This window comes from Megalops cyprinoides, chromosome 23, assembly GCF_013368585.1.
Source record: "Megalops cyprinoides isolate fMegCyp1 chromosome 23, fMegCyp1.pri, whole genome shotgun sequence".
NCBI lineage: Eukaryota > Metazoa > Chordata > Actinopteri > Elopiformes > Megalopidae > Megalops > Megalops cyprinoides.
The window spans coordinates 16,799,738-16,827,248 of record NC_050605.1 but is presented as its reverse complement, the minus strand read 5'-3'; the positions used below and the strand labels follow the sequence as shown (position 1 = coordinate 16,827,248).

General features: G+C 49.1%; 2 protein-coding genes across 2 annotated transcripts in view; both read right to left on the bottom strand.

Annotated features, from left to right (window-relative positions):
• Positions 1-902: 902 nt before the first annotated feature.
• LOC118770230 (adenosine deaminase 2-A-like) lies at positions 903-7,926 on the bottom strand. The gene is made up of 10 exons (XM_036517777.1): positions 7,813-7,926; positions 6,340-6,663; positions 5,049-5,268; positions 4,471-4,681; positions 4,122-4,249; positions 3,430-3,520; positions 2,912-3,020; positions 2,433-2,590; positions 2,097-2,299; positions 903-1,691 (listed from the first exon to the last, which is right to left on the bottom strand). Exons 2-10 carry the CDS (start codon positions 6,629-6,631, stop codon positions 1,601-1,603), a joined length of 1,503 nt encoding a protein of 500 aa, XP_036373670.1. The 5' UTR covers positions 6,632-6,663; positions 7,813-7,926; the 3' UTR covers positions 903-1,600.
• Positions 7,927-11,374: 3,448 nt separating this feature from the next.
• LOC118770322 (cat eye syndrome critical region protein 2) overlaps positions 11,375-27,511 on the bottom strand; it is a 35,450-nt gene continuing 19,313 nt past the window's right edge. The window contains exons 3-19 of the mRNA XM_036517924.1: positions 26,021-26,204; positions 25,191-25,318; positions 24,924-25,007; positions 24,317-24,375; positions 23,796-23,956; positions 21,031-21,114; positions 20,758-20,914; positions 19,142-19,271; positions 18,661-18,698; positions 18,382-18,473; positions 17,651-17,777; positions 16,525-16,877; positions 15,617-15,757; positions 14,657-15,455; positions 12,906-14,397; positions 12,183-12,263; positions 11,375-12,051 (exon numbers count right to left, since the gene is read on the bottom strand). Of these exons, the coding sequence (XP_036373817.1) occupies positions 12,206-12,263; positions 12,906-14,397; positions 14,657-15,455; positions 15,617-15,757; positions 16,525-16,877; positions 17,651-17,777; positions 18,382-18,473; positions 18,661-18,698; positions 19,142-19,271; positions 20,758-20,914; positions 21,031-21,114; positions 23,796-23,956; positions 24,317-24,375; positions 24,924-25,007; positions 25,191-25,318; positions 26,021-26,204 (4,087 nt within the window). The 3' untranslated portion in view covers positions 11,375-12,051; positions 12,183-12,205. The remainder of the gene's footprint in view (positions 12,052-12,182; positions 12,264-12,905; positions 14,398-14,656; positions 15,456-15,616; positions 15,758-16,524; positions 16,878-17,650; positions 17,778-18,381; positions 18,474-18,660; positions 18,699-19,141; positions 19,272-20,757; positions 20,915-21,030; positions 21,115-23,795; positions 23,957-24,316; positions 24,376-24,923; positions 25,008-25,190; positions 25,319-26,020; positions 26,205-27,511) is intronic.

Sequence of the window (27,511 nt, the reverse complement as noted above, 5' to 3'; positions counted from 1 at the left end):
ATGGCAACAAGAGCCAATAGTCCAGCACAGACAGAGCTCGATACAGATGACAAACGGGAAAAAAATGTCATGCCTTCTGTTGGAGGAAGACCATGACTGAATGTTATCAATAGGACTGAATGTCTTTACAGAATAAATAAATACACCCCATGTAAACAGTTTTGCTCATTTCTTTTGAACTGACATTTGAGTTATTTTTTGCAGATTTTAGATCTTTTATCATTTGCCATTAATCACTTTGCTTTATATTCTATTATGTCAATTATGCTTTATTAAATTTGATTCCATTGTATTCAAAAATTAGATTAAGTAATCACAAGCAATGATCACATGACAACCTCGCCCCCATAATTTTAGTTGGCTGGATATTGGTATGACTTGGCACTGTAAAGTCAAAAGCTGGTAAGGTGAATATAGATGATAATATGAAAAATTTTATGAAAATTTGTTTGAAACAAATTGACAAGTGATATAAAGGTAAAACATAAAAATAAATTAAAAAGACAAATTTTTTACCATTAAGTCACACTGTTCACAACCTGGCTTCTCATATGTATAGTCTTTCCTCAAACACATGCTGGTATCTCCAGAATGTACTGGAAAATGTATCAGTCAAAATTTTTCTTAAGGTTCTTAATGAGGTGAGAGTGAACTGAAGGCTGGAGATTATGTTATTCTGCAACACAGCTGCGATAATTCCACTTTTTCAGGGGGTTGAATCACTCGCTGTAGTGAATCTTAAGTGAATCTAAGTGAATCTTAGATAGATCCCAATTTTATATTTTAATGACAGAAGTAACAGAGAGTGTATTTCAAATATGAGAATCATTCAATTAACAAATTTAATAACCACGACCAATCAAAAAAATGCAAAATGTGATAAATGCCTCATGGATCCAGTGGCTTTACAACTCCATGTTTATTTAAAAGAAATCCCTCGTTCTGTGAAAGAGGTCACATGAGACTAAGGCTCCATTCCCTGTGTCACAGAGGACCATAAGCTGCCTGAAACCTGTGTATTCACCACAGGTTAAGATTGCAGGTCCAGTTAGCACAAATAGTGCTCTATCCCTTTTTATTCTATACAAAGTGCACTCCTGTGTGGCTCGAATAGTGATCATTAGACCTGAATTTGCATATTAAATGAAAATATTTGCATTATATCTACAGTAAAATCAAAAACCTACCACAGCAAAAACAAATGATTTCCACTTGCCTAAACCCACCTGATAATACAGGCTACACAGACACACTGAGAGGCTGTCTCCAAGGATACTGACTGCCTCCATTTTGTGGGAGCTGACAGCAGTGTGGTCTTGGTCAGTTGCCTGACAATAGAATGACCACCATGAAAACTCCACCAGAGGGCAGCCTTTTCCATGTGGAGATCCTTTCAGAAGCACCAGTTTTAAGCCCACACAACAAAACTCCGCTTCCCCAGATAAGTCACGAGGTGGCCAACGCTGGCTAATTCTTAGTCAGAAGGAGAGAAACTCTGTGCTGGATGGATCTGTGCAGATTTGTTTGGCACATGAACCGCGAGGCCTGATGTGACGTTCCTGTCACGGCTCCCAGTCCGTCCCTCTCGCACTCTGGGTCTCTACGGCGAGTTCTCAGAAATGAACTTATCCCACTTGCTCTGCCACAGGGTCAGTGCTTTGTCCTTCAGTTGAGGGGACAGAGAGCTGTATCTGGAAGCAGGAGGAGGAGAGTTACACTACTGCTGATGTAACACACATATTCAGCACCATCCATACAGCAAACACACACCCTTAACTGTCCACACATTTTGCATATGCATAGTCGCATACAGTGAATATTCATATATACATCTACACAACCTTCACTCAGATACTCACATACCATTCATTGTCTTCACAGTCAACACAAACAGAATTCACTGTCTATACAATAAACACACACACACACACCCACATATATAAACACAACCACACAAATAACTTGTCAATGCAGTGGACACACACCTCCACTGTAATATTGACACTAACACCAGGGAACAAAGTAGACTACACTAGCACAGCGAGCTGGACAAGGTCAGCAGTCTGAAGTGCCCTGTCTGATCAGGGAAGACTCACCTGATAGAGTTTATGGCCAGCTCCTTTAGTGTTCCCAGATGGGCACTGATCCCACCGATGCCCACAAACGCCTCATAGAAGTCGTATGAGAGCCCGGAGGCTCCAAAGATAGCTGGATCGTCTGAGCTGACAACCAACGGATGGCCTTCTGACATCAGCACTCCAGCAGGGTGGTTCCGCAGGTCTGAGACGAGCTTCAGCACCTGCGCAGGAGACAGGTAAACCTCAGTCTTAATGCAGGGATTAGCATCCTCTACTGTGCAGTCCTGCCACATAAATTAGTGTGATATGTGAATGACTGTGTTGATTGGTGGATTGTAGCTGTGATGGGCGTACCTGGTTGGAAATGGGGCACACTTCCACAGCCACACCCCTCTTCCTGGAGAGCTCCTTGGCCAGAGGGTGATGTGCAAGGGCAAAGCCGTGCCCAATGCGAGTGGTGTTGAAAAGTAGGGCATCCAGAAGGTTCTCATCCACGTCAGTACCCTCCCAGTCTATATGCACGGACACACGCACACACACACATACACGCACACACACGCAAACACACACGCAAACACACACGCAAACACACACGCAAACACACACACACACACAGTGTCAGTTTGCACTGTTCAAATACAATGCACTTATCTGCACCAATTACTAGTATATATTTACTCTTAAATAGGTTCATACATTTTTATTAACTTATGAAGCAAAGAGGGCACTGAGACACATTTCAGCCTTACGCTGAAAGGCAAAGCTTTGATTGAATGAGAGGTGTATGCTTGAGGAGGTTAAGGGTCAGAGGTCAGGAGTCATGATCAGCTCACCCGTCTCCCCTGCATGGAAGAAGTAGGGCAGAGTAACCCCGAGCTCCGCTGGCAGAGACAAGGCCTCTCTGAAGTACCAGAGGGATCTCCCGCTGTCCTCCCGCCCCACCTCCAATCAGAGCAGAGGGTTAGACCACACCTACTCCCTGCACAGCAAATTTTTAACAAAGCAGCAAGGAAAAGTTCCTACATAATGACACATTCTGGTGGAGAACTTTTCGGATATATTGGAGACTGTGTTTCAAATGGCAAATTTAACTTGACAGTTCAAATCTGTCAGATGGTTCTGATCGGTAGTCATTTCACTGCCAGAATATTAATATCCTTACTATTATGTTGTTTGTCTTACTTAAAGTTTGCCTTTGTGAATTCTAAGTCAAAACAGGCGGAAGAGCTTCAATTTTCGGATCAGTCATGAATTTTCAATAAAACATATGGCTCCATGGTTTAGCGGTGAAGACAGACACAGGGAGTTGAGTGGTCCACGATTACATTCCTTTCTCTCAGGGGCTACTCACCAGGTCGAATCCTGCCATGACCTCTGGAAACATTTTCTGCAGGCGCATGGCCCCCTCCACTGCCTTTTTGACCGCAGACACATTCAAACCCCTGAGACATATAGGACAAATATGGAAGCAAGGAAGACCGCTTGAAGACAGGACCACTCAACACTCACTGTAGATCAATGTGTTATATGTCTTGAAAAATCTAATCACCGGGCAAAAATGGAAACATCGGACCTAAAAGTAAAATCAAAATGAATCAGGATAGGTAAGTCTGAATGAGCATTCATACAATTTATCTTGGGTTGTCCGTTTCACTGTGACAGACATCAATACGCCCTTCTCCAGTATTTTAACAGCCACTTAATGAAGTATAAAGATGATGCCGTACTTTTATTGATCTCAGCCTTTTAGCCATCAATCCATGGTCATTACTTGGTAAATGCTTGTGAACCTGGTGTGTTCCTGACTCCTTCATTGCTATTTACTAAGACATCCTTCTTTACATTACATTATATTCATTTAGTAGATATTCTTAGCCAGAGTGACTTTCAGTGCAACAGGACATAAGTGTATCCATTCAAGTTGAATGAGCAACAGTGTCAGACCAGGCTAACAACACTCCCAGACCAGTCATGGTGAGCACAACACTATTCAAGCCCTACTCTAAGCCCTAAGTTAACTTGTGCCTCTCCTGCCATATTCACCTGTGGACAGTGAAGATGATCCGGGCTCCCAGGAAGTCTGGATGTTCCGTTACAAACTGTCTGGCCACATCCTGATAGGCCTTCAGAGTCCAGCCCAGGTCATGTGTGCTGCCATCCAACTCATACGTCTGCATGACACAATATGAAATTCACTGTAACTCATACTCAGCTGTAACACAACATAACGATTGAAACACACAAGGGAATAAAAAAAAAAAAAACAATAGATTCCCCACACCAGCATCGTTTAATAAATGCTCTTAACCTGGTGAAAGTGCAGATCCTTACCATTTTATCTTAATAATAGAGGTACGTATGAATGAAGGGCTTTATGGGTAATTGCACACACCTCTGGCAGTAAAGCTCTCAGCTCCAGGTACATGATGTTGTCCTTGTAAAGCTCCTGCAGGCCCTTGTAAAAGTAATCCTTGAACACAGGTTCGTAAGTGACCAGCCCCAAAGCTGCAAGAAAGGTCTCCTCAAACCTGCTCCACACAGCATCCTGATTGGGGTAGGCCACCTCGGGGTCGGCCGTGAACAGTGTGAGGTTCTGTATCAGACTGCCAGGTTGCAGGCAAAGGGAAAAGAGAGCAAAGAGGGTCCAGAAACAATAATGAGAACAAAGACAAAAGTAATTATGAGACAGGAGAGACAGGCTTCCCAAACTCCAAAATCTGTGGCGCTATCACATATTATCAGCCACTCATTGATCTGAATGAATCACTGTTTCATAGTGGAGAATTCAGTCTTCTGATTGGTTCATGTGAGTCACAGACTGACATCACGTGGTAGCTCCACCTGTCATGGAGCTCATGAGACCTTACTCCCCCATCATAAAATGTTTGGCCCAGATTAAACAGTTATTCTAGTAGGAAATACACCTTGATTTATTTTACCAGGGACCTCTGTCCCATGCTGAGCCCCCACCTGTTGTCCAGGTCAGTGACGTTGTCCGTCTTGCCCCGCAGAGTCTCCAGCAGCAGCCAGGGGGAGCACTGCGGTTGTGGGAGGGGCTTTTGGGCAGAGAAGCGGAAACGTACAGACTGGCGCTGGGTAAAGCACACGTAGCAGTGAGGCCTGTACGTCACATTCTTCACCAGCCAGTCCGCCCCCACAAGGGAAAAATCATGGGCATGCAGAATGGCCCCTTTAGGGAAAGAATGAATGTCAGTAACATTGCAGAAAAATTAGTCTCATTGATGAAATTATGCCTACATCTATGCAGAACCATTTTGAAGTTATGCTTAGAAATTGTTGATGCTCCATGAAGTGTTTGTTAAACGCCTGGTTGAAAATTGTCTGCAGGCCTATCTCTGAACAAACACTTCACAGAGAGAGAAAAGCTAGGAAAGTGATTAAACAAAAAATTCAGTTAATATATGGGGATAGATTTAATGGAAACATAGGCAGCAACTTCTCATGGTAGAAAATAGATAATTAAATTTTTTTTGATTATTCTAATTATATTTACTAGAATTATGAAGATATTACAAACATGCAAAACAGACATTATAAACATGCAATGATTTTTGCAAAGTGAATCATTAATAGGATTTAGAGATATGTGGGCTTTAGAATGTGTTATTTCCACCGTTTTTGGCACACTGCTAGCTAATTAAGTTGTGTGGGTGAGATCTTAATTTTTTCATTTCACCAATTTAATGAAATTGACTAATTTGTGTATCAGTTGGGACAAGCTGTAAAATATTACCCTGTATTAACTTCTCATTGCGCAAAGACAATTAACAATAGTGGTTTACAGTTTAATACATGTTTTACATGGTTGCATGATCCTATAACATAACGTAATTGATGGGTTCCCTGTTGTTTCTCTTTACATGAAGTGAATATACATAATTTGCTTACATTTGAAATCGTTCAGTTTGGCACAACATTGCAATCAGCGTAAGTATTTTTTACGCCCTGATTACATGGCATGGTTGCGTGAATTAAAAATAGAAAATGTGTAGTGAATTAAATATTCATCTTATCTGCCAGAACTGCAAAGCCCTAGGTATGTTCTGTCTCCAACAGGGAATCTATTATCAGCTTAGCAACCCCCAAATCCTGACTCAGACCTGATCCCATGATCAGTTTATCTCCCCCAGATCTTGGCCCAGGCCTGATCCAACGATCTTGAAGCAGTGCTTTGGGGGCAGGAACTATTTATACCCACATTGGCGCTGTTTCACCCTGATGAGTGTGAATCCTGAATTACCTTTGGGCATCTTCTGTAGTAAGCTGAATATGGGGCTACGTTGGATGAGGGGTCGTGCTTTGAAGAAGTGCATGGCAGGGGGAAACTGTGGCCCGGCCATCTCCTGCTGTTTGAGATTGTGTAGGTGAGCACTCAGCCTCCTCTCTGCCTCTGTCAGCACCATTCTGCCCCCTATCTGCAGGGAGGCCTCCTGCTGCATCAGGGCTTCCCTCTGGCGGGGGTCAGGGATGGCACCACACACACCTGCCCAGCACAGCAGCAGCCCTGACAGCAGGAAGGACAGCACTGCCATGTTGCGGGCTGGGAAGCACACAGTGGACAATGCTGCAGAAAGATGGGGGGTGAAACCGGGATTGAGATAACTTTGACACCTTTTCAGCACATACATCTGCAGCCTACCACGTATATTATACAAAACACGCAAAAGAAAAAACTCTCACGAGTGACTTCACATGTAAGAATGGGAAATCATGTAAATATAATTTTTTATTAAAGAACAACTAGTTCGGTTTTCACCACGGAACTAGTATTAAAATCTAAAATCACAGACATTCTGTTAACCTTGTGCCATACGTCAGATGAGAATAACAGATCTTAACATGTAGATAATAATAATAATAATAATAAGAGGTGAGAGAACCGGCTGTTTTTTTTTTCTCACTTCCTCATCTGTAGACTTGCACTTCTGCAAAAGAGGAACTGCCAGTTCCTGTCGTAGTGCAGTTGCACTTTCAGCCAACATCACCAAAAGCAGCACACCTGGGCACCCAGATGGTGGCATGCACTGGATTCTAGTCCTGACTTTCAGTTCGCGTATACATGTTTGTCAGAAAAGGCAGGTTAGGTAAGATGGGGGTTCTTGCTGTAGACTAGTATTTTGGCTTTACAAGTTACAGGACTTTACAGGACTGAAACGTTTACACACACAATGACTTCAGAAGTAAATTCACACACAGTGTGCAAAGCAATGAAAACATCACGGCGTTCGAGCGCCTCTACTGGAGAGGGACGGTATATACTTTGATTGCAGCTCTACACGGTAAACAAGCCGCTTTGTCTAGAACCGTCTGTCGTAACCAACGAAATAAAACAGCGAATTTGTTCTGGGCATAATATTAAGAGGTGCACCTTTTTAAATTCATCTTGCGCCAGGTGACTATGACAACATAGCTAGTTCACTCAATTTAGATATATGTAAGACATCTTTGTTTATCTGCACTGGTAGCCATCTAGCTTCTGTATTTGCAAATCTAAGACAAAGCTAACCGATTTTAACACGGCAGTAATTTGTCCCGCAAACTCTCACATGCATTGCTATAAAGTAGCACTGACCCAGTTATTCCAACAGACTACTATGACAAGAACAGCCGGCGGTTGCGGCGATGACACGGCAAAACACCTAACGTTCGGGTTGAGTTCGAGAACATCATCAAAACAAGGTGCAACCGCGAAAGCAAACGCGGCGAGACTCACCAGTGCGTAAACGTTAATCGCCGACGTGTTCTTGGGGTTACCCTGAATTCTGCTCCAGGAAAGTACAGCTGCTCACCGACTCAGCCTCCCAGGACCCCCCTCCACTTGCCTTTGCTTGCTTGCTTCATAAACAATTCAACACGTCACATCCCCGGTTTCGCCTCTAGAAAACGGGCCAGTACTGTGCGCTATAATCGGAGATAGCAGGGCATCGTGGAACAATGGGTTCATTCCTCGCGCAGCAGGGGCGCTATATTGTTCAATGCCTGTTTGTATTTCATTATTCATTCTATTATCTTAATGTAAATGTAAATTCTTAACACTATCCAGGAACACCAGACATTTCACACGTCTTGCTTTTAACTTCCAGGACAATTTATTTGGTTGTGCTAATTTTTTTTTTGTAATATTTCTGTAATACCGGGGTGAGGTAAATTTCACTTTCACTGTCCTGTAACTATTTAAACAAATAAATATAACACCTAAAGCTCCAGCAACACTACTGGATTGTTTTTGTTGAGTTGGAAAAAGAAATAAAAAAATGTTGACAATCCAGATATCTTTTTGATTAACACTTTTTTTCTGCAAAATGAAAAAACCACCATATAACAATACATGTAAATTTTGGAAAAGTTATTTATTCTAAGAAATGTACAGTATAGAAAATACTTCGGCATTTCCAAAATAATCTGTCAGTCAGATAAGAACTTGTAAACTTCACATTAAAAATGAAAGTACAGGTTTTTTTATTTTTGATGCCATCATACTACTGAGGTAAATGTCAACTGTTAAAAAAAAACAAAATCAACCGGACATCACATTTATATTAAAAACAAGTCAAAATATACAAAATTTTAAGAACAAATAAATATGATTCACATTAAATCCAATCTAGTCGTTTCGCTAGTGCAGACAAACCGGACGACAGCAGAGAAGAGGAAGAAGAAAAAAGAGACTCAGGCTCTTGGGCATTGTATATACCAGTGCCACCAAGAGGCTGTACAAACACAACTTCAGAGACCAGTAAACCTAAGCTGTCCGTCATACATGGACAGCAGGGACGAGAGACCTTACCCCCAAAGGACTGCTTACCTATTGCTTATAAGGAGTCAGCATACAACAAAAAACCAAACAGAAATACACCTGCACTGCCTTGTGGGGCATCAGTAGCCTAAAATCCTATACTTCATTCAGGAAACAATTCTTCAGTGGCACTGAACTTCCCTCCCCATGAAAACAGTCCCGCTGCAGCATCTGCAGAGACTACCCAAAGCTTGTTCGTGCCAACCTTGACGCGCGGCCTACCACGGAACCCTACGGCCACTCCAGCGTCTGCTCTACGGTCACTGCACTGTGCGGGAGGAAGGCGTGCACTCTATGGATGGCCAGCCAGAAGCAGTATGTACAAAAGCCCTTTTTTCCCCCCTGCTGGCCACTGACTAACTAAAGCTCACCAGGATCCCCTGGTGACTGGAATAACTCCACTGTTGCTGGACTACTCAAGTCTGGTGACATGTTCTGGCATCATAAATACACACTATACACACCAGGTTCTGATAACTGGACTAGAGCGCTACACCAAGGACCTGGGTTTTGTGCCTCCACATTCTGGCCCCCAATGTGTCAACGCTAGCTAAAGTAAAGATTACCATAGTAAAGATGCAAGTGTTATTAAGGCGTGCTCTGCCATAACCTAACTAACTAGACAGCTTGAAGGAACGGAGGATAGAGGTACAGCGACCCTAGGAAGGTGGAGGATGTGTGTGCTGGGGTGTCTGAGCGACAGGTAGGGGGACATAGTGTCTGGCTCTCTGAGGTAGATTCGCTTGCTGCCATCACCAGACCCCATACTATAAGGCGCCGAGATGGGTTTGGAGGGAGTGTGTGTGTTTGTGAGGGGGGGGGGGAGGGGTCTGTACAATGCACACAGGCAGTGGGGGAAGAATCAGTGACAATCCTAAGAGCTTTCATATAAACATCTTTAAATCACTAGCCTACACAGGTCCAAGCGCCCCTGATAACGAGCCAAATTAATGAGAGTGATTAGGAATGTTGACAAGAAAGTTCCACAAAAAAAAAAACCCTAAATGACCAGGCTAGCAACACATGCACGGTTTCCTTTCAAAATGTTTCTTAAAAAAATACATTTACAAAAATATAAAAATCAAAACCAAAAAAAAAAACAACATAACTGAAGTTCAGCATTGTATAAATTCAAAACTACCACAGTTAAAACATGCCGTAAGTATTGCAACATTATACAGTTTGTGTTTGACAGAACTCAAACAGAACAACCAGCTGTGTCAGCAAGAGGACGACTTCCCATCGACTCCACGGTAGACTGCAGATTAAAAAAAAAAAAAAAAAAAACCCACACACCCCCCCACCCCACACACACACACACACGCACACACGCACACACGCACACACACAATCCAGGAGGCCCTTGTCACCCATCACGGAACGGAGCGGATTCATGGCATGAGCTGAGGTGAGTTCACTCATCACAGTTGCAATCGTATTTCTCACGTGACGCTTCTCCTTCAGATAAGTCATTTTAAAAAAATACCCGTATTAAAACACTATACCCTGAGGATTGATTGAGTTCATTGTGTGGGAGAAGGGAAGCTTTTACATGCAGAAATAGGTCTTGTCAAACAGGTTCAATATCTGTTGGAACAAATAAAAAACATATTACTTTAACTAACCCTACCGTTAGTTACAGAGATATGGTATAATCCTACTGTACAAATAGCTACAAATGAGTTACAGCCTCATGTGATACTCCCATTTAAGAACAGTAAAATGAAAACTTCATGGAATATGTAAAACTTGATGCTTGACGACCAAACCTAAACCAAGAGAAAGTTATGCCTACTTGTTAGCTTACTCTTGCCTCTCTCAACTCCAGAAAATGAACGGCAAGCAAAGACTACACAAGTGGATTTTGATGCAAGAAAAATATATATTCATATATCTATGTGAATTCTATGTGTGCATATTTAATATAGCAGGAGATATCCAGGATACGTGGGCACACCATCGTGGAAATGCCCAGAGACAGGAGTCAACTACAGTACGAGCTGTACTTGATATACACAAGGTACTAAGCACCAACATAAAAATCCAAGGCCACAAATTCCAGTATTCGGAGACTAACTTTCCAGTGCACAGCCAAGGAGCAGCTGGGCTGTCTGAAACTCAATGTGAAGAAAGACATTCTCACAGTGAAGGCAGCGCTGAAGCATGCATACAGAATGTACTGGGACTAAACTGAAAATGATGTTTTAATTGCGGCGGAAATGGACAGAGCACCTGGAAAAAAAAAGCACTTTCCAGGCACGCGTTTCCTTGTGGATGGGCAATACATTTTCTGTCCTTTTCACTCGTCTAATACATCAAACCTATTTACATATACATTCAATAAGAAAACCAAAGGCAACTGCAAGTCCTGTGAGCAGACAGGGCTCTAGAAACGACTGGAACATTTCTACAGTTCTAGAAGTACCTTCTTTTCTACACCTGAGTTTAATATAGGTTGACCATGATGTTGTAGCGCCCGTGCTCTCTTGAACAATCCTATTCTCCTCCTCCTGCATCGGCAGAAGGGCGCAGACGCACTTGCGCAGTGAGCGCACAGGACAGTTCCAGCCAATCAGCGCGGGAGTCTGCGCCTGCGCAGGCCTGGTCAGGACAGGCGGTCAGGAGCTGAGGGAACGCAGGAATGCAGACAAAGGTGTGGAGGGAGGGCAGGAGGGAGGGAAGGTGTTCGAATGGAGCTGCAGTGAGGCGTGCTGACTGGGGATGGCAAGAAAGTAGTCACACATTCCCACAGGGCTATAAAAAAAAAACAAAAAACAAAAAAAAAAAAAAACCAACACAAAAAACTTCCAGACAATACACCTATCTCCGAAGCAGTTCTGTCCAAACACACAGAAGATATTCCCCCAAGTTCATTTCCTGAGGGAATGCTCTCAGGAGGTAGAGATACCACAACCGCTGCTCCAAAACAACAACAGACAGTGTGGGGTGGGGAGGGGGGAGACAACAAACTCCAGTTTGAGACACTTGACAGCGGAGATCAAGATTTCACAGTATCACTCAGTCCCATTTACAAGCTCCTCCGGAACGTATGGTCACAAAAGCCGCTTCGGCAGACGGCCGGCGAGGAGAGTCAGAGGCGCTCCCTAGTTCTCCTCTTGCGGTTTTTTTTTTTTTTTTTGTTCTGTTCCTCTTTTCCTATCGCAACAAAAAAGACAAAGAGGGCGTGTGAAGCAGCTGTGTGCTCTGGCCTGTAACGCAAGAGAAGATCAGGTGCCGATTCTCCCCCCACCCCCCACCACCGCCCCCCCAAACCCACAAGTCCTCACCTGCACAGCTCCGGGCATTCCCATCACACTCCCTGCTTGCTGCCGGAGTCCCTGGGAGACCCTGCGCACATCGCCTGCTGCCTGCAGGTGACAGACAGAGACGGAGAGTTAACGACCCCCAGCGCTACCTGAGGAACACCACAACCGCGCAGGATGTCTTACCTTCTGCATAAAGTGCTCCCGTTCAAATTAGATTTATACTTCCTGTGACCTTTAAGTGACATTTACAGCATTAATGTTAAGATTTTCATAACTTATTTTTTACTGCAGAAATCATCGATTTGAAATTAAGCATCAAATTAATCTTCAAATTAAGCTACTACAAAGATGGAACCATTTTGTGTCTGCAGGGACACACTTGTGGATGCACTTGGTAGTGAAAGCTAATATCCAGTGATTTTTAATCTTTAGGAAGATTAAAGTACGTAAATTTACGTTTTTTGTCAGAATATCAGCACACACTGACATGGCTAGACTTAATAGTAAATGACATCAATCCAGTTGGTTATTCTCCTATTTTCCTTGTTGTAAACAAAATGTCAATGTTTTTTTTTGGAAAGAGTTTGAAAATTAATGGAAGTTTGTCCATTTTCAATTTGCGAGAGCAGTGGAAAATCCATCCACCTTCATCGACACGGCCATGACTTTCCAGAATGAAAATGTCTAAGAACATTAAAGACCATGGGAACCAGGACAAACAGACAGGACCCGTGCTGCTCTCACCCGGGGTGGAGGTAGCGTTCAGGCGCCAGGCCGCGCTGCTGGACCATCATGCCCTGGAAGTGGCCCCCTGCCTGGGGGTGCCGGTACAAGGCCATGCGGGGCTGGCCCGGGGGGAAAGGGAGGTGCTGGGGGCGCTGCAGCGCCTCCATCAGGTGCGGGTGGGGCCGTTGGGGGGCGTAGTGACCGCCGGGGTACGGGTGGGCAGAGTAGGGAGGGCGGGGCATCATGTGGGGGGGCGGGACGCCGCCCTGCTGCATGCCGGGGTGCACGGCGCGTGGGTCGTAGGGGAAGTTGGCGGCGTGCGGGAGCTGGGTGCTGCGGCGGCGGGCGGCTGCGTTGTGGCTGTCCAGGTCCAGGATCTCCTTGGGGCTGTCGGGCCGCTCGCCGTCCTCCTCCACGCGGGCCGGCTTCACAGGGCTGCCGGCCTCCCGGCTCTCCACCCCGCCGCAGTGCGGGCCCTCAGGCGGCAGCGGGCTGGGGGACAGCAGGCTACCGCCGGAGCCCTCCGACCCCTGAGGGGACATGCTGCTGTCCTTGGGCCGGCCGTTCACCCCGGCGCCGCCCGCCGGCAAGTAGGCGCTGGAAGGGAGGCGCGGCTGGTACGGAGGTCTCTGCCACTCCTCCGCGGGGAACCCACCCCTGCCACCACCACCCCGGGGCTGCGGGTAGTAGTGGGGCTGCTGGAACTGGTTAAACATGTTGCCGTGGCCTTGGGGATTCTGAGAGGGCATGTGGTACGGGTACGCCGCCCCCTGCTGGTGGTAAGGTGGGTAGCGGGCTGGGCTGTGGTGGGGGTTCATAGTCTGTGGGGGTGCCTGGGTGGGGAAGGGCTGGTGGTTTGGGGGAGGCAGCGGTCGTCCGATGGGTAAGCCGTAGTGTGTGTGCGCCGGGCCGGCCATGCCAAACTGGCCCATGGCCCCGTTCTCCTGCCCCTGCTGGGAGTGGGGCATGGCTGGTCCTTGGGGGCCTGGCCTGCCCTGGCCGCCCAGCTGAGTCTGTGGCTCTGGGCTGAAGGCCTGCTGTTTGTAGTGTCCGTTGGGTGGGGCGGGGGTGGCGGCAGGCTTCATCATGAGGCCGGGCTCCCTCCTGCCCATTGGCTCGCTGGGCCGCTTGTCCCCGCGCTCGGCGGGGCTGGGCTGGGCCGGGAGCTGGGGCGCCGGGTACCTGGGCGCCTGGGAAGACGGTGCTGCTGGCGGCCGCATGCCGTGCTGCTGGCCGTGCTGAGGTGCATTCTGGGAGAACTGCTGATGGATGGGCTCCGCCTCCCTGCTGCAAGTCTCCGAGCCCTGCGGGTGTCCCGGGCCCGGCGGCTGCTCCTCCTTCCCCCTCTCCTGTGGCCTACCCCAGTCCGGGGCAGAAGGGCTCTGCATGCCCCCGCTGGGGCGGCTGGGGTGCTCCATGGGGCTGGGGACGGACCGCCGTTCCTGCTCAGACGGGACGGGGGTCACTCGCGACGGCGGAATGGCTGCTTTGGACTCCAACGCTGGCATTCCTGTCCAGGAAACACAGTATAATTATAATACATTTTGAAACACGTCTGGCTAACCCTCATTGAAGCGATTTCCTTAACGTACAAATATACAGGATCTAAATGAAAAAAAAGAGAGCAGTTAAAAGCTGCTATGAAGAAAGGAGGGAGAGGAGAAAAGAAAACTGGAGGCAAACATAAGAAATTCCCAGAGACAAGCCGAGCTGATCCCAGATCAGTTCCCTGAAAACAACAATTCAGGGACGCGCCGCGACCCTCTCACCTTTTGGCGGCGCGTCCCGCTGGTGGGGGGGCCGGGGGTCTGTGCCGTTGTCTCTGGCGGGGCGCAGCAGCTGGATTTCAGGTGGAGGCCGCTGCTGGGGGTGGGCAGGAGAGGGGGCCGCGGCAGGCTGCGGATGCTGCTGGAATTTGCCCATGTGCTGAGGGAGGGGCTGGCGGGACGGCCCCGAGGGGGGGCCGGAGGGTGCGGACAGCTGCTGCAGGGCGATCATTTCGGGGCTGTCCAGCATGGAGGACAGCCGCGGCCGGGAGTCCAGGTGAGGGACCGGGCCCGGGGAGCTGACCGCCGTGGCCATCCTGTACTGCCCGTTAGGGGGCAGGTATCCGGCGGGCTGCTCCGGCCACGGTTTGGGGGGCGCGTGACCCATGCCGGGGTTAAAAGGGTGCTGAGCGAGGGGGTTCCCCATGGCCTGGTCCTGCATTGTGGGGCCAGAGGGCCGCTCCTGTCCTTGACTGTTCATGCCGGGCCACATGTTGGGCATGCCCACCCCCGGCGGGCGGAAGTGGGCGTAGGAGTTGTGCTGTGGCAGGACGCCCGGGCCCGGGTACCTGCTCCTCCCAGGGTGGGAGACCTGCCCCTCCGGGTGCTGGCGGGAGGGGTACATGTTTGCCTCGGGCGGAGGGGTGCAGAGGCCCCCGGACTGCAGGGCCACGGGGCGGGGGCCCAGGGAGGGGCCGTGGGTGGGGCCCATGTAGGGCTGCTGCTGGTGGGGCTGAAGAGGCCGGGCGTCAGGGCCCGCCGGGAACCGCAGGCCAAGGTGGTGACCCTCCACAGCAGGCGGCTGCAACACAACATCATCAGTAAACACATCCCACAGTAAAGAGAAAAATGACTGATCACAGCATTATCATACTGCCCTACCACAAACACATGAATAGAGACACACACACACAGAGCTACATTCAGCCAGCTCTAAACAGCGGTTGCAGGCCTTTATCCTACCTGCATGTTGAAGTGGTGAGGCAGGCGCTGAGAGCTGGGCTCTCCAGGCCTGGGTTCTGGTAGTCTCTGCCCGTGGAAGGGCAGCCCTGGACCCACAGGCATCCGCTGGCCAAACACTCCGGAGCCGGGAGGGACCTGGAGCTGAAGCAGGGCAAAGACAGGTTTTACAGCGCTGACCCACAGCGACACACACAGGCAGCCCACCCCCACAGACATCACTCCCCTGATCTCACATTCCTCCTTCCCACTGTCCCCAAACAAACACAGCCTTATCACTTCTACATTTACATTTCCTCATGCTCATCCAGAGCGACTTACAAGTGAGGCGGAGTACAACGCAAGCAAATAGCCATATAAAGGAGTCATGAAGTTTCAATAGCTGGTCAGACCAGGAATCTCCACTAGCTACCTTGTACGAGTGCATGGAACCACAGATTTGAAAACAAAGATCAAGACATAAGAATGTGCTTTAGGTGGTAGTGTTTCAGGTGTTCAGGTGAGCACCTTTTAGATGCTGTCAAAAATGAGATGATCAATTTAACACATGAATACCCGTGGAACAACACAGGTTTACCACAAACCACTGCTGCCTTATTACATTACATTACATCATTTAGCAGACGCTCCTACCCAGAGCGACATCCAAAGTGCATCGCTATGCTAATAGCAGTTATTGAGAAGTATTACAAGAGGTCAGTAAGATACTGAGTTAAGTGATAAACTAGTGTAAAGTGCTTTTTTTGAACAGAGAATAGGGATAAATAGGATCGACAGGTAGACTAGAAGGTAGACTAGAGATGCAGCTTGAAGAGATGAATTTTCAGCTCTCTCTTGAAGGCACCCGGGGGGCGTTATTTGTGAGTGTGAAGGACAGGCAGAAGGACACAGAGAGTGCGCTGATATCTCACCGGCTGGGCTGGGTGATGGGGGCCGGAGCGGGGGTCAGGGCCGGGCTGGGGCCCGTTGGCCCGGTGCACGGCGGGTGGCGGGGGGGCAGGTTTGTGCTTCTCCTCCTCCGGGTGGGCGCTGCCCTTGCCGCTATGCGGGGCGTACCGCCGTTTGGCCTGCTCCGTGGCCCGGATCAGGCTCTCGGGCCCGGCCTGCCGCTGGCCGCGGCTCCGCCTCTTTTCCTTGCGCTCACGCTCGCGGTCCTCGCCGCTGATGTGGAACTCCTCGTCCGTGTCGCCCTCCTCCGACGGGAAGTGCTTCAGCAGGGCCTTGCTGAAGCAGCGCTCCAGAGACTCCGCCATCATGGTGTACTCTGAGGACAGCGTGCACAGAGAACTCATTCATCTCTTATCTAACACACACGTGCATAAACACACACACACACACGAGCGCAACCTCATGCGCGCACACACACAAACAGAGCAAGCACACACGCACAGACACACACACACACACAATCCCTCACACATTTCTTCAGCGAGCCCCAGTCCACTGACCAGGTCAGATGGCCAGAGTGGACCTCTGACCCCTGTGCTCCTCCCCTGAGAGGGCACTGAGACGGATGGATGGCTCCAAAGAGGGGGGGGTTTGAGAAAAACAGACTGGAATGTCTCTCAGGCTCACACTGAAGCCCTGCACTGCAGGGTCCAGCTCGCCGGAGGACTGACAGCTCTCTCTCTCTCATTAATCAAAGTCAAATCGCTCCTGTCCTGCTAAAGGCCTCCGCAGAGACCTTCACCGCAAGCGCCTGTCTTCATCTCTCCGCGCTCTTATTGAAAACCGGCCCTGGCTTCATACATGAATGCATGTGTGCATGAAGATCAAAATCTCCTTTAAAAATCCCCCCCCTGCCCGGTGCCTGAGGGACTTGCTCCCTCCACTTGGAAGCACACAGCAGTGCTATATCTGCTACATCAGTGAATTGGTTGGAACCACAATGTAGAGCTGAAGGACTCTTGTTCCTCCTTTCATGAACAGGCTGGCGATTCAGCAAAGATACCAAGCTCCGCTTCAGGCTGCTGGGACTGGCTGCTGGGTGTCGCATATGAGCGTTGCAGGAACCGGCGGGTCGCAGAAACGTCTTACCGCTGTCCTCGCCGTTGTACTCCTGGCAGTTCTCGAACATGAGCTTCACGTCGGCCACGAACTCGTCCTTGGCGATGTACTCCCCTTCGTTCAGCTTCTTCTCAATGGTGGACAGGTCCATGGGGGTCTGGGGGAAAAACCAACAAAGAATGGGAAATGCGCATTATACAGGGTTCGCGCTCAAATAAGATTTGTATTTTCCACAGCTATTCAGTGACATACTGAGCATAAATTTAAAGATTTTTGAAGAATATTTTCATTGCTGTGATAGGCAAATTCAAATAAAACCTTGCAGATGGAATTGTGGGGGTAAATAATTTTAGACAAATTTCTGTCAAAACACTTGTGAATGCTACTGACAGAGAATATCAGCCACTAATGACATTTTTAGTGGGCTTTATGAACAAGCCAGTGAGCTTAGCCAATTTGTTAGCAATATAAGCACACTGACATGAATAGACTTGATAGGAGGTGACATCTAAAGCCTTGTAAAGGAAGATGCATACATTTTGCTCTCGGGAAAGATTTTTTACTGTCAATTACTCTTTAAGGGCCGCATAACATCTGAATACTTCCCGTGAGATTTCTGGATGAACACATTTAAGGAATTTAAAGCACTACGGAAATGCTAATTTGATTAATGTTATCTGTGCACAAACTTTGCTTGCAGGATAAATTCTCAAGGCCTGTGCCAATGCGATTCGGACGACTTCCTGCTGTCCTGAGCTCACCTGGATGATCTCGTGGTAGTTAGGAGCGTAAGACTCGTCCACGGGCTCCATGAAGGGCCAGGCATCCTTGTGGGCCTTCAGGGCCTCCAGCACTGGAGGAGGAGCCACAGACAGGGGGAGAACATAAGGGCTGGACCTTACCCACACCAGCCAATCATCAGCCACACTGGTATATACCCATCACCAGGACCAATGACAAACACAGCCATTCGTCAACTCCCATCACTCTCTAACGGGTAAATCAGTTTCACATCCACGGCATGACAAAAATAAGCTTACCTTTGTACAGAGCTGTGTAATCATCATCAATCTCATAGCTGAAAAATACAAAGGGAAACTTCACTGATGAGAACGTTCAGAGGGGTTAATGGCCTAAAAACTTGAGGAACCCTTTTGCTGAAGATTATGGGTGGTATTGCTGCTGATGTTTTCTTAATGAATAACTGCATTTGACTCTGTAAACCCACGCTGTGGAGGGGGAAAAAAAAAAAACTATACTGTGGAATAAATTGCTTTGTGCGCTAGTCATCAACTAAGATGCGGTACCAGAAGCCACCTGTGAAAGCAGGGTACGTAAATGTTATATACCATTAAAAACAGAGAATAAACCCCGAAAAGTAAAATAAAAGTGCAAACTTAATCCACGTTAGATGGTATATTATGGGGATATTACAGGGGACAGAGGGGGTATATGGAGAGCAGTGGGGTGGGCAGCTGCTACAGATGGGTGTGCTGAGGCGTGGGGGCGGGGTGCTCTTACAACTCCTTGGTCCTGCGGCTGCGGCGGACAGGTGAGTGCGGCTCCAGGTGCAGCAGCTCGGGGGGCAGCTCCTTGCCCTGGGACAGAAGCCACGCCTTCTCCTCTCGCTGTTTCCGCCTCCGCGCGCGCTCTGACACAGGGGAGAGTAAACATGGCGGGTCGGCAACATTCCCACTAAAGGTCAGGAGAGGAAACGGCACACCCCGATACACAGCAGAGCCGTCCCAGGTTATACTGGAAGCAGGCTGATTCTCTGAGCGCGCACTGGTGGTTTCGTGGTGCAGTCGTATCTCTACCAGCTACCGTGTCTGGCAAACTACTGAAACTCGGTCATGTTGCGCTTCTAATGTTGTTGACTCCTTATGTGGCTTTTTGCTTGTGTTGTACTCTGCTCCACTTGTAGGTGACTTTGGATAAAAGCATCTGCCAAATGAATAAATGTAAATGTCCCCGTTTCCTGCCTCTTCTGACTGCCTCCAGTAAAAGCTGGAGCGGCTCAAACAGCGATGGGAACGGCACTCCCCATCTCTGAAAGGCTAACACAAATTCCAGAACAATCCATCCACTGAAGCAGCCATTTCCTGCCCTCCCTAGCTTCCGTCTACAGCACCTGTTACACCCCGCATCACCTGCCGATCACCCTCGCTAATCAGGCCGAGTCAGAACGAGGCTGCAGACACCACTTCCACCGTGCATCCTTTGCAGGCATGGCTGATTAAAGGTAAAGAACCATAAAGTGAGCGTATTTCTCCACACTCTGACATTAGAAGGCTCTAAAGGCTACCCCCTGCTGCACGGATTAAAGCTGTTTGAGAAGGGGATTCTTCAGAGACGACGCGCTGGAGATGAGCCCAGGGTCCAAGTCCACATCCATAATACATTAATGAGAGTGCCGCAGTGATGCGCACAATCACTTGTTAATTAACCCCTGACAGATGACATCACAGAGAGAGGAGTCTTGTGATTAACAGGGATGAGGGTTCCCGCTCTCCGCCGCGCAGACTGTTCGGCCGGAGATCAGCAGCAGAGCAAGGCAGGGAGCTGACTGTTGCATTATTCAGGAGCAGAGCAATAAATCACTCTGTCTGGATTACAGTGGACACGCCTCTCCCCTGCACTTCGGATTTCTTCATTTCTTAATTGAACAAACACAGGCGATGGAAATCCACATTCTCAGGACCTGAGCAGTACAGCATGTCATCTCATTCCAACAAGGCCCACTTGCTGTCGTTCTTCAAATCTCTGAGCTCGGGTGCTCCGCCCTGTCACCCTCCACTGCCCACTGCTCCACTCCCTCAACCTCCACTACCTAGTGCTCCTCTTCCTCACCCACCACTGCCTGATGCTCCACCCCCTCACCCTCAACAGTCCAGCGTTCATCCTCCTCTTCAGCCTTCTTGACCCAATACTCCACCCCCCTCACCCTTCACAACCCAATGCTCTTCTTCCTTCATCACCCAATGCTCCACCCCCCTCACCCTCCTCTACCCAATGCTCTTCCTCCTTCATCACCCAATACTCCACCCTCTCACCCTTCACAACCCAATACTCCACCCACTCCACACCCCAGTGCTCCACCCGCTCACCCTCTGATGGCTGATGCTCCGCCCCCTCACCTTCCACAGCTTTGATCCTCTCCAGCTCCTCCCGCTGACGCTCCTCCTGCAGCAGTCTCTCCTCCTCCTTCCGCTGCTCCGCCAGCAGCCTCTGTCTGTCTACCTCCTCCTCCCTCTGCTTCTGCTGCGCAACCTCTGCAATGGCCTGCAGAGTCTCCTACACACACGCACACACAGACACACACGTGTCAGTGCCCAACGCTCACAGGCCCCCGGTCAGCACTCATCAGCAGTGTCCTCTCTTTGAGCAGTTCAGCGTGCAATTTCACTCACCTCTGCCTCTTGTGTGATGCGCTTGGCAGAGAGGCGGTTTGAGCTGCGGACTGGGGCAGGCTCCTTCTCCCTGTGCTCTTTTTCCTGGAACGCAGACAGGAAGAGCTCAAACGTGGCTCAGTATCTCTCTCTCTCTCTCTCTCTCCCTCTCTCTCTCGCTCGCACGCACACGTGTTTACTTCAGTGCCAGCGTGACCCCCGGCCCCCGAAAAGAGCAGCCGAAATCCCTGGCAGGCCCGGGAGGAAACCGACAGAGCGACTGCGGGGAGTCAGCAGGGTCACGCGCCCCTGGGGGGCTGGGGGGCCAGCTCCGCTGGCCTCTGCCCCTCAACCTGCACCTCCAGCCCCCACCCCCCTGTCAGGAGGTCATCCGCCCACTTAACCACTCGCACCAAATCAAAACCTTTCCTGCCGAAGTGTCACCATCAACAATGTAATAAATAAAACACATAAAACAATGTATTTTTGTATATGGGAGGCAGCAGTGTAGCATAGTGGTAAGGTCCAGGGCTTGTAAACACAAGGGTTCGATTTCCCTGCTGGGGCATCGCTGCTGTACCCTTGAGCAAGGTGCTTAACCCACATTTGCCTCAGTAAATACCCAGCTGTATAAATGGATAACATGTAAAACTGTAACCTATGGAATGTGCTCCGGATGACGTTAATGTAAATGTAAAGTCATAAAACAATACAGGGCACGGTTTTAAGCACAGGAGGCAATGCTGGGAAATGCTAGTGGGGGACAGGGGAAGAGACAGAGAGGCAGAGTGAGCTGAGGGGCCCGGGGGGGGGAGTCTCTCGGTCAGGGAGTGGCCTTTGCAGTCCCTGTCAGAAGCGATCAGTCGCATGCGCCTGGTGTGAGCCGGGCTTAAGCTTGTGGAAAGAGGAGCTCTGACAGCAGCTCGGGGGACGTGCGCGAGCAGCAAGGGCGGGGGCCGTGGCGGGGCCGGAGGCGCTCACGGCGACTGCAGGGGGGGCGGGTTGGGTTGAGAGCTGTCAAACAAAGTGCTGAGCTGCTGCACCCCCCCCCCCCAGCCCGGTCCAATGCTCGTCCGGCCTGCTTTTTATTTATTTATTTCCTTAAACACTCAGTGCATTACCGGCGGCCATTAATCCCACACAGCAAAGATGGACAGTCTCTGGCGTCAGCAGTTAGGAGGTGGGAGTGGCCAGCAAGAACACGGGCTGTCAATCAAGAGGCTAATCCCGCCTCAGGGTGAGATGGGCCCTCTTTCTCAGTCAGCCCTAGTGTCCAGCGGCTATGACCCTGCTCCTTCACAAAATGTTTGCCTGCATCAGTGAGTAAGGTAGTGGGGAAAACATTTCAAAACATTTCTGCAAAAATATGGTAGTGCAAAAATTCTTTGAGTAAGTGGAAATTTGCCATTGATGTGGAGGCTGTGCGCCAGGATGACCTGGCATCTGATCTTGTAGGAAACTGTTGGGAGCTCTGATTTAAACACGAAATCCTACCAGCTTTGATTTTGAGGCTAGTCAAAGTAAAACTTAGCATTAGCTGAAGCCTGACCTTGTGCTAAACAGGATGTGCATTCCTGACTGCTTTGAGTTGAGCTGATGTGCAGCCTTTCCCCGCACAATAATGACAAGTTCACTAACCACTTGAGCTGATGACTTCCCTGCAGGCGTACTTCGCAAAACTGTCACACAAACTTTGATGGGTTCACAATATTTCTGCAGTGAAGTATAGTGTCATTGGCAGTAGCTCAGTAGTGCTTTGGCAACCTGTTTTTCATGAGCTTTAAATATAGAATATACTCTGTGCCTTTATTTGGCACTCTACCTTACAAGATTGAGAAAATTTCAGGCTGTTTGTTCTCACATAGGGCATTGCCACAAGTCAAACCCAAAACCTTGTTAAAATCACAAGTGCTTATTGACCCCATTTACATGGCATAGTGAAAGGGATATTAGGCAGGTAAATTAGTGATTAATTGATTTTATGTTGAGAGAGTATAAGAACAGTACGCTTGTGAGATTTTCAGGTTGTTATTTAGCCAATGTGCTTGCTGCCTCATAAAAACTTAGGTGTGTGTGTTACTGTTCACTTCTGTGTGGACATCAAACAGCCAACCTTTCTGCTAGGAGCCAACATAAAAGCCTTACCCACAATGCCCTACCGCCACCCTGGAGCAGCTGTATTACACAAAAGAGATGAGTATTTCTGCCTGATGTTCAGAGAGTTGCTGCCAAGTGGAATACGATGCCCTGCTGAGTTGGGGCAAAGTGACCTTGGGGGGGATGCGAGATGGCATCGCAGGGCGAGTACAATCAAACCCCCCCCCCCCCTCCCTTCTGCCCCCACCTCACACCTGCCCCGCACGCCTTTCAAACTCCATCCATCAACCCCCAGCTCACAGCAAACTGTGTGAAGCTCAAGCATCGAGGAGGACCGGCAGTGCGGCAATGTAGCATATTGGTAGGGAGCAGGACTCCCAACCGGAAAGTTGCCGGTTCGATTCCCTGCCGGGGCACTGCTGTTGTGGTAGATGGTACTTAACCGGGAATTGCCACAGTAAATATCCAGCTGTACAAATGAATAAAAACTGTAACTTATGCAAGTCACTCTGGATAAGGGCATCTGCTAAATGCCAACGCTGTAATGTAATGTAATGTAATGACTGGGCATGTGGGAAGCCAGTGAATGTATTTGAGACAACAGATTTGGCTGCTGGGAGTGGGCATATATGTGTGTGCGTGTGTGTATGTGCCTCTGTGTGTATGGGCGGGCTCTCTGTGGAACTGACCTTGTGCTCGATCATGCTCCTGATCTCAGGCAGGAAGTTCTGGCTGATGATGCGGTAGAGGTGACGGTCCTGGGGCGACGTCTTGTCCTTGATGCTGTCGGCCAGGCTCAGCCACTGCTCTTCCGTGTCACACACCAGTGACCAGGTGCCGCGTTCACGCTCTGCGGGAGGGATCGGGGGGGGCGTTCCATCATCCCGTGTCATAGGCAGCAGCCCCGCCCCTAACACCCCACCCCACCCCCCATCCTCAACAGGACACTGAAAACATGCATACAGCAGCACGGCTGCTCACCTCTCCCAAATGTTATCACTAGGTGGGGTATCCGTAAGGTATGGGAACCACTGCACTGTGCTGCATTTGAAAGCGTTTCAGGGAAACTGTTTCCAGGGCGACACCTACTACCTCCATCACCACAATCATCATCATCTACCACAGTGAGAAGACCTTTCAGGACAGCAATAACCGCAGTGGGGTGGGGGGGGGGGGAATCGTTCCAAAAGCTCTTCTTAAATCCACTCACCCGTGCCTGGCTGCACGACCCCCGTTCCATTCTCCTCCTTTTTCACACTGTTCACCTCGCTGAAGAATAGAGCAAGCAAGCAGTCAGTGTCAGTTACCATGCGCACACCATCACCCCCACACACACATATACACACACACACAACCACTCACACACACACACACAACCACTCACACACACTCACACACACTCACACACACTCACACACACACACACACACACACACACAACCACACACACAACCACACACACAACCACACACACAACCACACACTCACACACACCTCTGCCCTTCTCTCATCTCCACTATAATGAGCTTCCTCACTGGGTTCCTTAACCAAGGCAAGACAGAGCCAGTGTGTCTGTGCCAGCATCATACAGCGCATGCTATTTTGAGGCAGATCTGAGGTTTGGTCTGAATATAGTCCTACACAAGCAGGGTACAGATCAGCCAGCTGGCCAATCAAACAGACAGGTAAAAGTCACACGGTGACAGCAGGGGAGATGTAGAAGACACCACTGACTACAATGGTATGGGAATGGATTTTCAAATTGCTTTACTCTGCAAAAAAAAAAAAGGTCATTAGCACAGATGATAGAGTCCTACCTCAGCTGCTGTTCCTCCAGCTTCTTCTTCTTTGGTGGTCGTCCCCTTTTCCTTTTCTCTGGGACTTTAACCTCAGCGACTTCACTGCAGAGACAAGACAGGCAATCACTTAAACTGCTGAGGCCGCTCATCACTTCACTACTGACGGAGCAGAGAAGGCAAGCTAGGGACACCCCGGTAACCGCACACCAGCCCCTGGTAGAGGTGCTGCTGCTTCAGGGCGTGTAAAGGTCAGCAGCAGCACAAGCCCCGCCACGTCCACCTTACCTGACCTCGCCGGGCTTCGGCTTGACCGGCTCCTCCTTGTACATGCGCGTGCCGTAGAAGTACCAGTAGAGGGCGCCGTTTCCGTCCTGCCCCAGCGGCTCCACCCGCAAGCTGTCCGCATCGAGTCCCTACGATCGGACGATCCAACATCAGTGAAAATTCAGCAGAAAGTCCAGTCCACCAGTACCCTGCATAGTTTACTAGACTGCACTAGAAAGCACAGTTTCAGAAGGCAGAGATGTCAGAGGTGATGTGGCTGCGTGAGTGTCAATAGTGCAGGGAGGCAATGACGCCTTGGGTTTTGCATGGGACCTGTTCTGAATAAGAATGGGAGCTGAAGCTCGCACCACAGCTCCAGAGCAGCAAGGCAGCCGGATCTCTGAAACCCTTCAGCCACTACAACTCTCGGACAGAAATCAGCTGCTCCACTTTTGATTTCATTCTCCTCACGCAACCGTCAAGAGCAATGAAAATAAGCGAGAGAGAAAATTTCTGAGACAGCCCTAAACATTGCTAAATGCGGGGGAAAAAGAACACACCATTAACCGCATTTAGAGTTTTAATGCATTTATACACATCATGCTGTAAGAGCATCTCACATTCTCATTAAATTCTTCAGGTCAAGTTCCTCAAAAAAAAAAAAACCCATAATCTACTGGCCACACTGACTATTCCCTCCAAACGACATACACCTCTGGAGTATCTGCAACACAAGCAGGAACCCTACGAAGGCACACACAGCAGTGGCATCTCCCAGACGGAAACACTGCAGCGGAATACGGACACGGACCGGAGGTGCTGCGGGCTCGACTCCGCAGGGAGCGCTTTACCTTGAGCAGATCGAAGACGTCGGCAGCGTCCAGGCGGTAGTCACACAGGCGGTGCAGGAGCTCCACCTGCGTGCGGGGGGCCAGCTCTTCGAAGGGGCCCTCCCGCAGCGGGTTGGGCTTCCCCTCCTCCAGCTCCCAGCGGTAGTTGATGATGTCATCCAGGTAACTGCTGAAGGCCTGGGGCCTGAAGTGCAGAGGAGAACAAGGGACGGGGGGGCACAGGGCGCCTCATTTATCTTCCCGAACACACTCGCGTGCACATCGCCGGACCTTTCAAAATCAAATTTCCTTTTGTGTTTCAGACCTGTGGGTCGTTGAAAGGTCAATTGTGTGTACACACTGCCATCTAGTAACATGTCAAAACCTTCAATACTGTCATGAAAAAGGCCTCTGGGGAAAAAAAAAATTTCTTTGATGAGCCAATGAGAGATCCAATTACACTGTCATACCTGTAAAAATTTATCAAAGTTATGGTGTAACACTTTTGCTTGACATCTATTCGGGAGAGTCAATGGGCTTTATGATCTTGTCCCCATTTCCCATTGGTATCATAAACAAAAACATACTGATTGTTAGTTCTGGGCCAAAAATCCCCTGACAAGTGACTTCATTTGGTCTTCAGTCTTCACTGCGAGTCCAAAATCCACTGGGATTCAAAAAGGGTGTGTGTGTGAACGTGTGTGTGACAAAGCATTCACTTGCAAATGCCGGCCTTTCGAGCCATTTGTTTTACAAAACACACACATTATGTCTCAATTCCATTTGGCCTTTTGTTGAGACGTGTAATAAAGTCTAATTTATGCCGTCATACTGTAGCCGTTCCGGGAAAAGCAAGCGTGCCACTTCCCATTAATTCCATTTTTTTTTTTTTTTAATGTTGGGTGGGTAAATAAGCGTTGATTCCGGGTCAGGTTGGGTTTTTGATTCATTCGGACCCATGAAGATCCTCAGTTCCTGCTCAGATGCACAGAAACAAGGGGCTCAGGGCAGGGGGGAGAACAAGTGCAACAGCAGCGAAGAATAGGGGGAGAAAGGGAGAAAGAATGGCTTATCTTGAAAGAGCAGAGTGCACTTTCACACAGCTGCAGGCTCCCCCCCTCTCTCTCTCACACTCTCTCACACACACACACACACACACACACCCTCCCCCACTCCGGCGGGGCGTGTAACGCGTGCGGATGAAAAGGCCGGCTCTGTGAAAGGCCAGAGCCGAGCAGCCGCCCCCAGGATGCCAGCGGCTGTCTGATCCAATAAAGCGGCCCGTCCTGTTACCGCCTGCCGGGGTGTAGAAAGTGGCTCATTCCTCCCTCCCGAGTCAAGGCCCCTCTGAAGGACTGAGCCATTCGTCTCGCCAGAGAACCCCCCCCCCCACCACCTCTCTTTTCACTGACTCCACCAGGACCTACCAACCACCAGAAAAAAGCCCCTCCCTGCACACAGCTACAGCTCCACTGTTCCAGGTGGGATGGGGTGGGGGGTGGGGGGTTGCCA

Coding starts and splice junctions, on each gene's coding strand:
- LOC118770230 (XM_036517777.1), bottom strand. CDS start 6,631: ATGGCAGTGCTGTCCTTCCTGCTGTCAGGGCTGCTGCTGTGCTGGGCA. Junction 2,591..2,911: donor CTTCCATGCAGGGGAGACGG/GTGAGCTGATCA, acceptor CCGTGCATATAG/ACTGGGAGGGTACTGACGTG. Junction 1,692..2,096: donor CTGGCCATAAACTCTATCAG/GTGAGTCTTCCC, acceptor TCCTGCTTCCAG/ATACAGCTCTCTGTCCCCTC.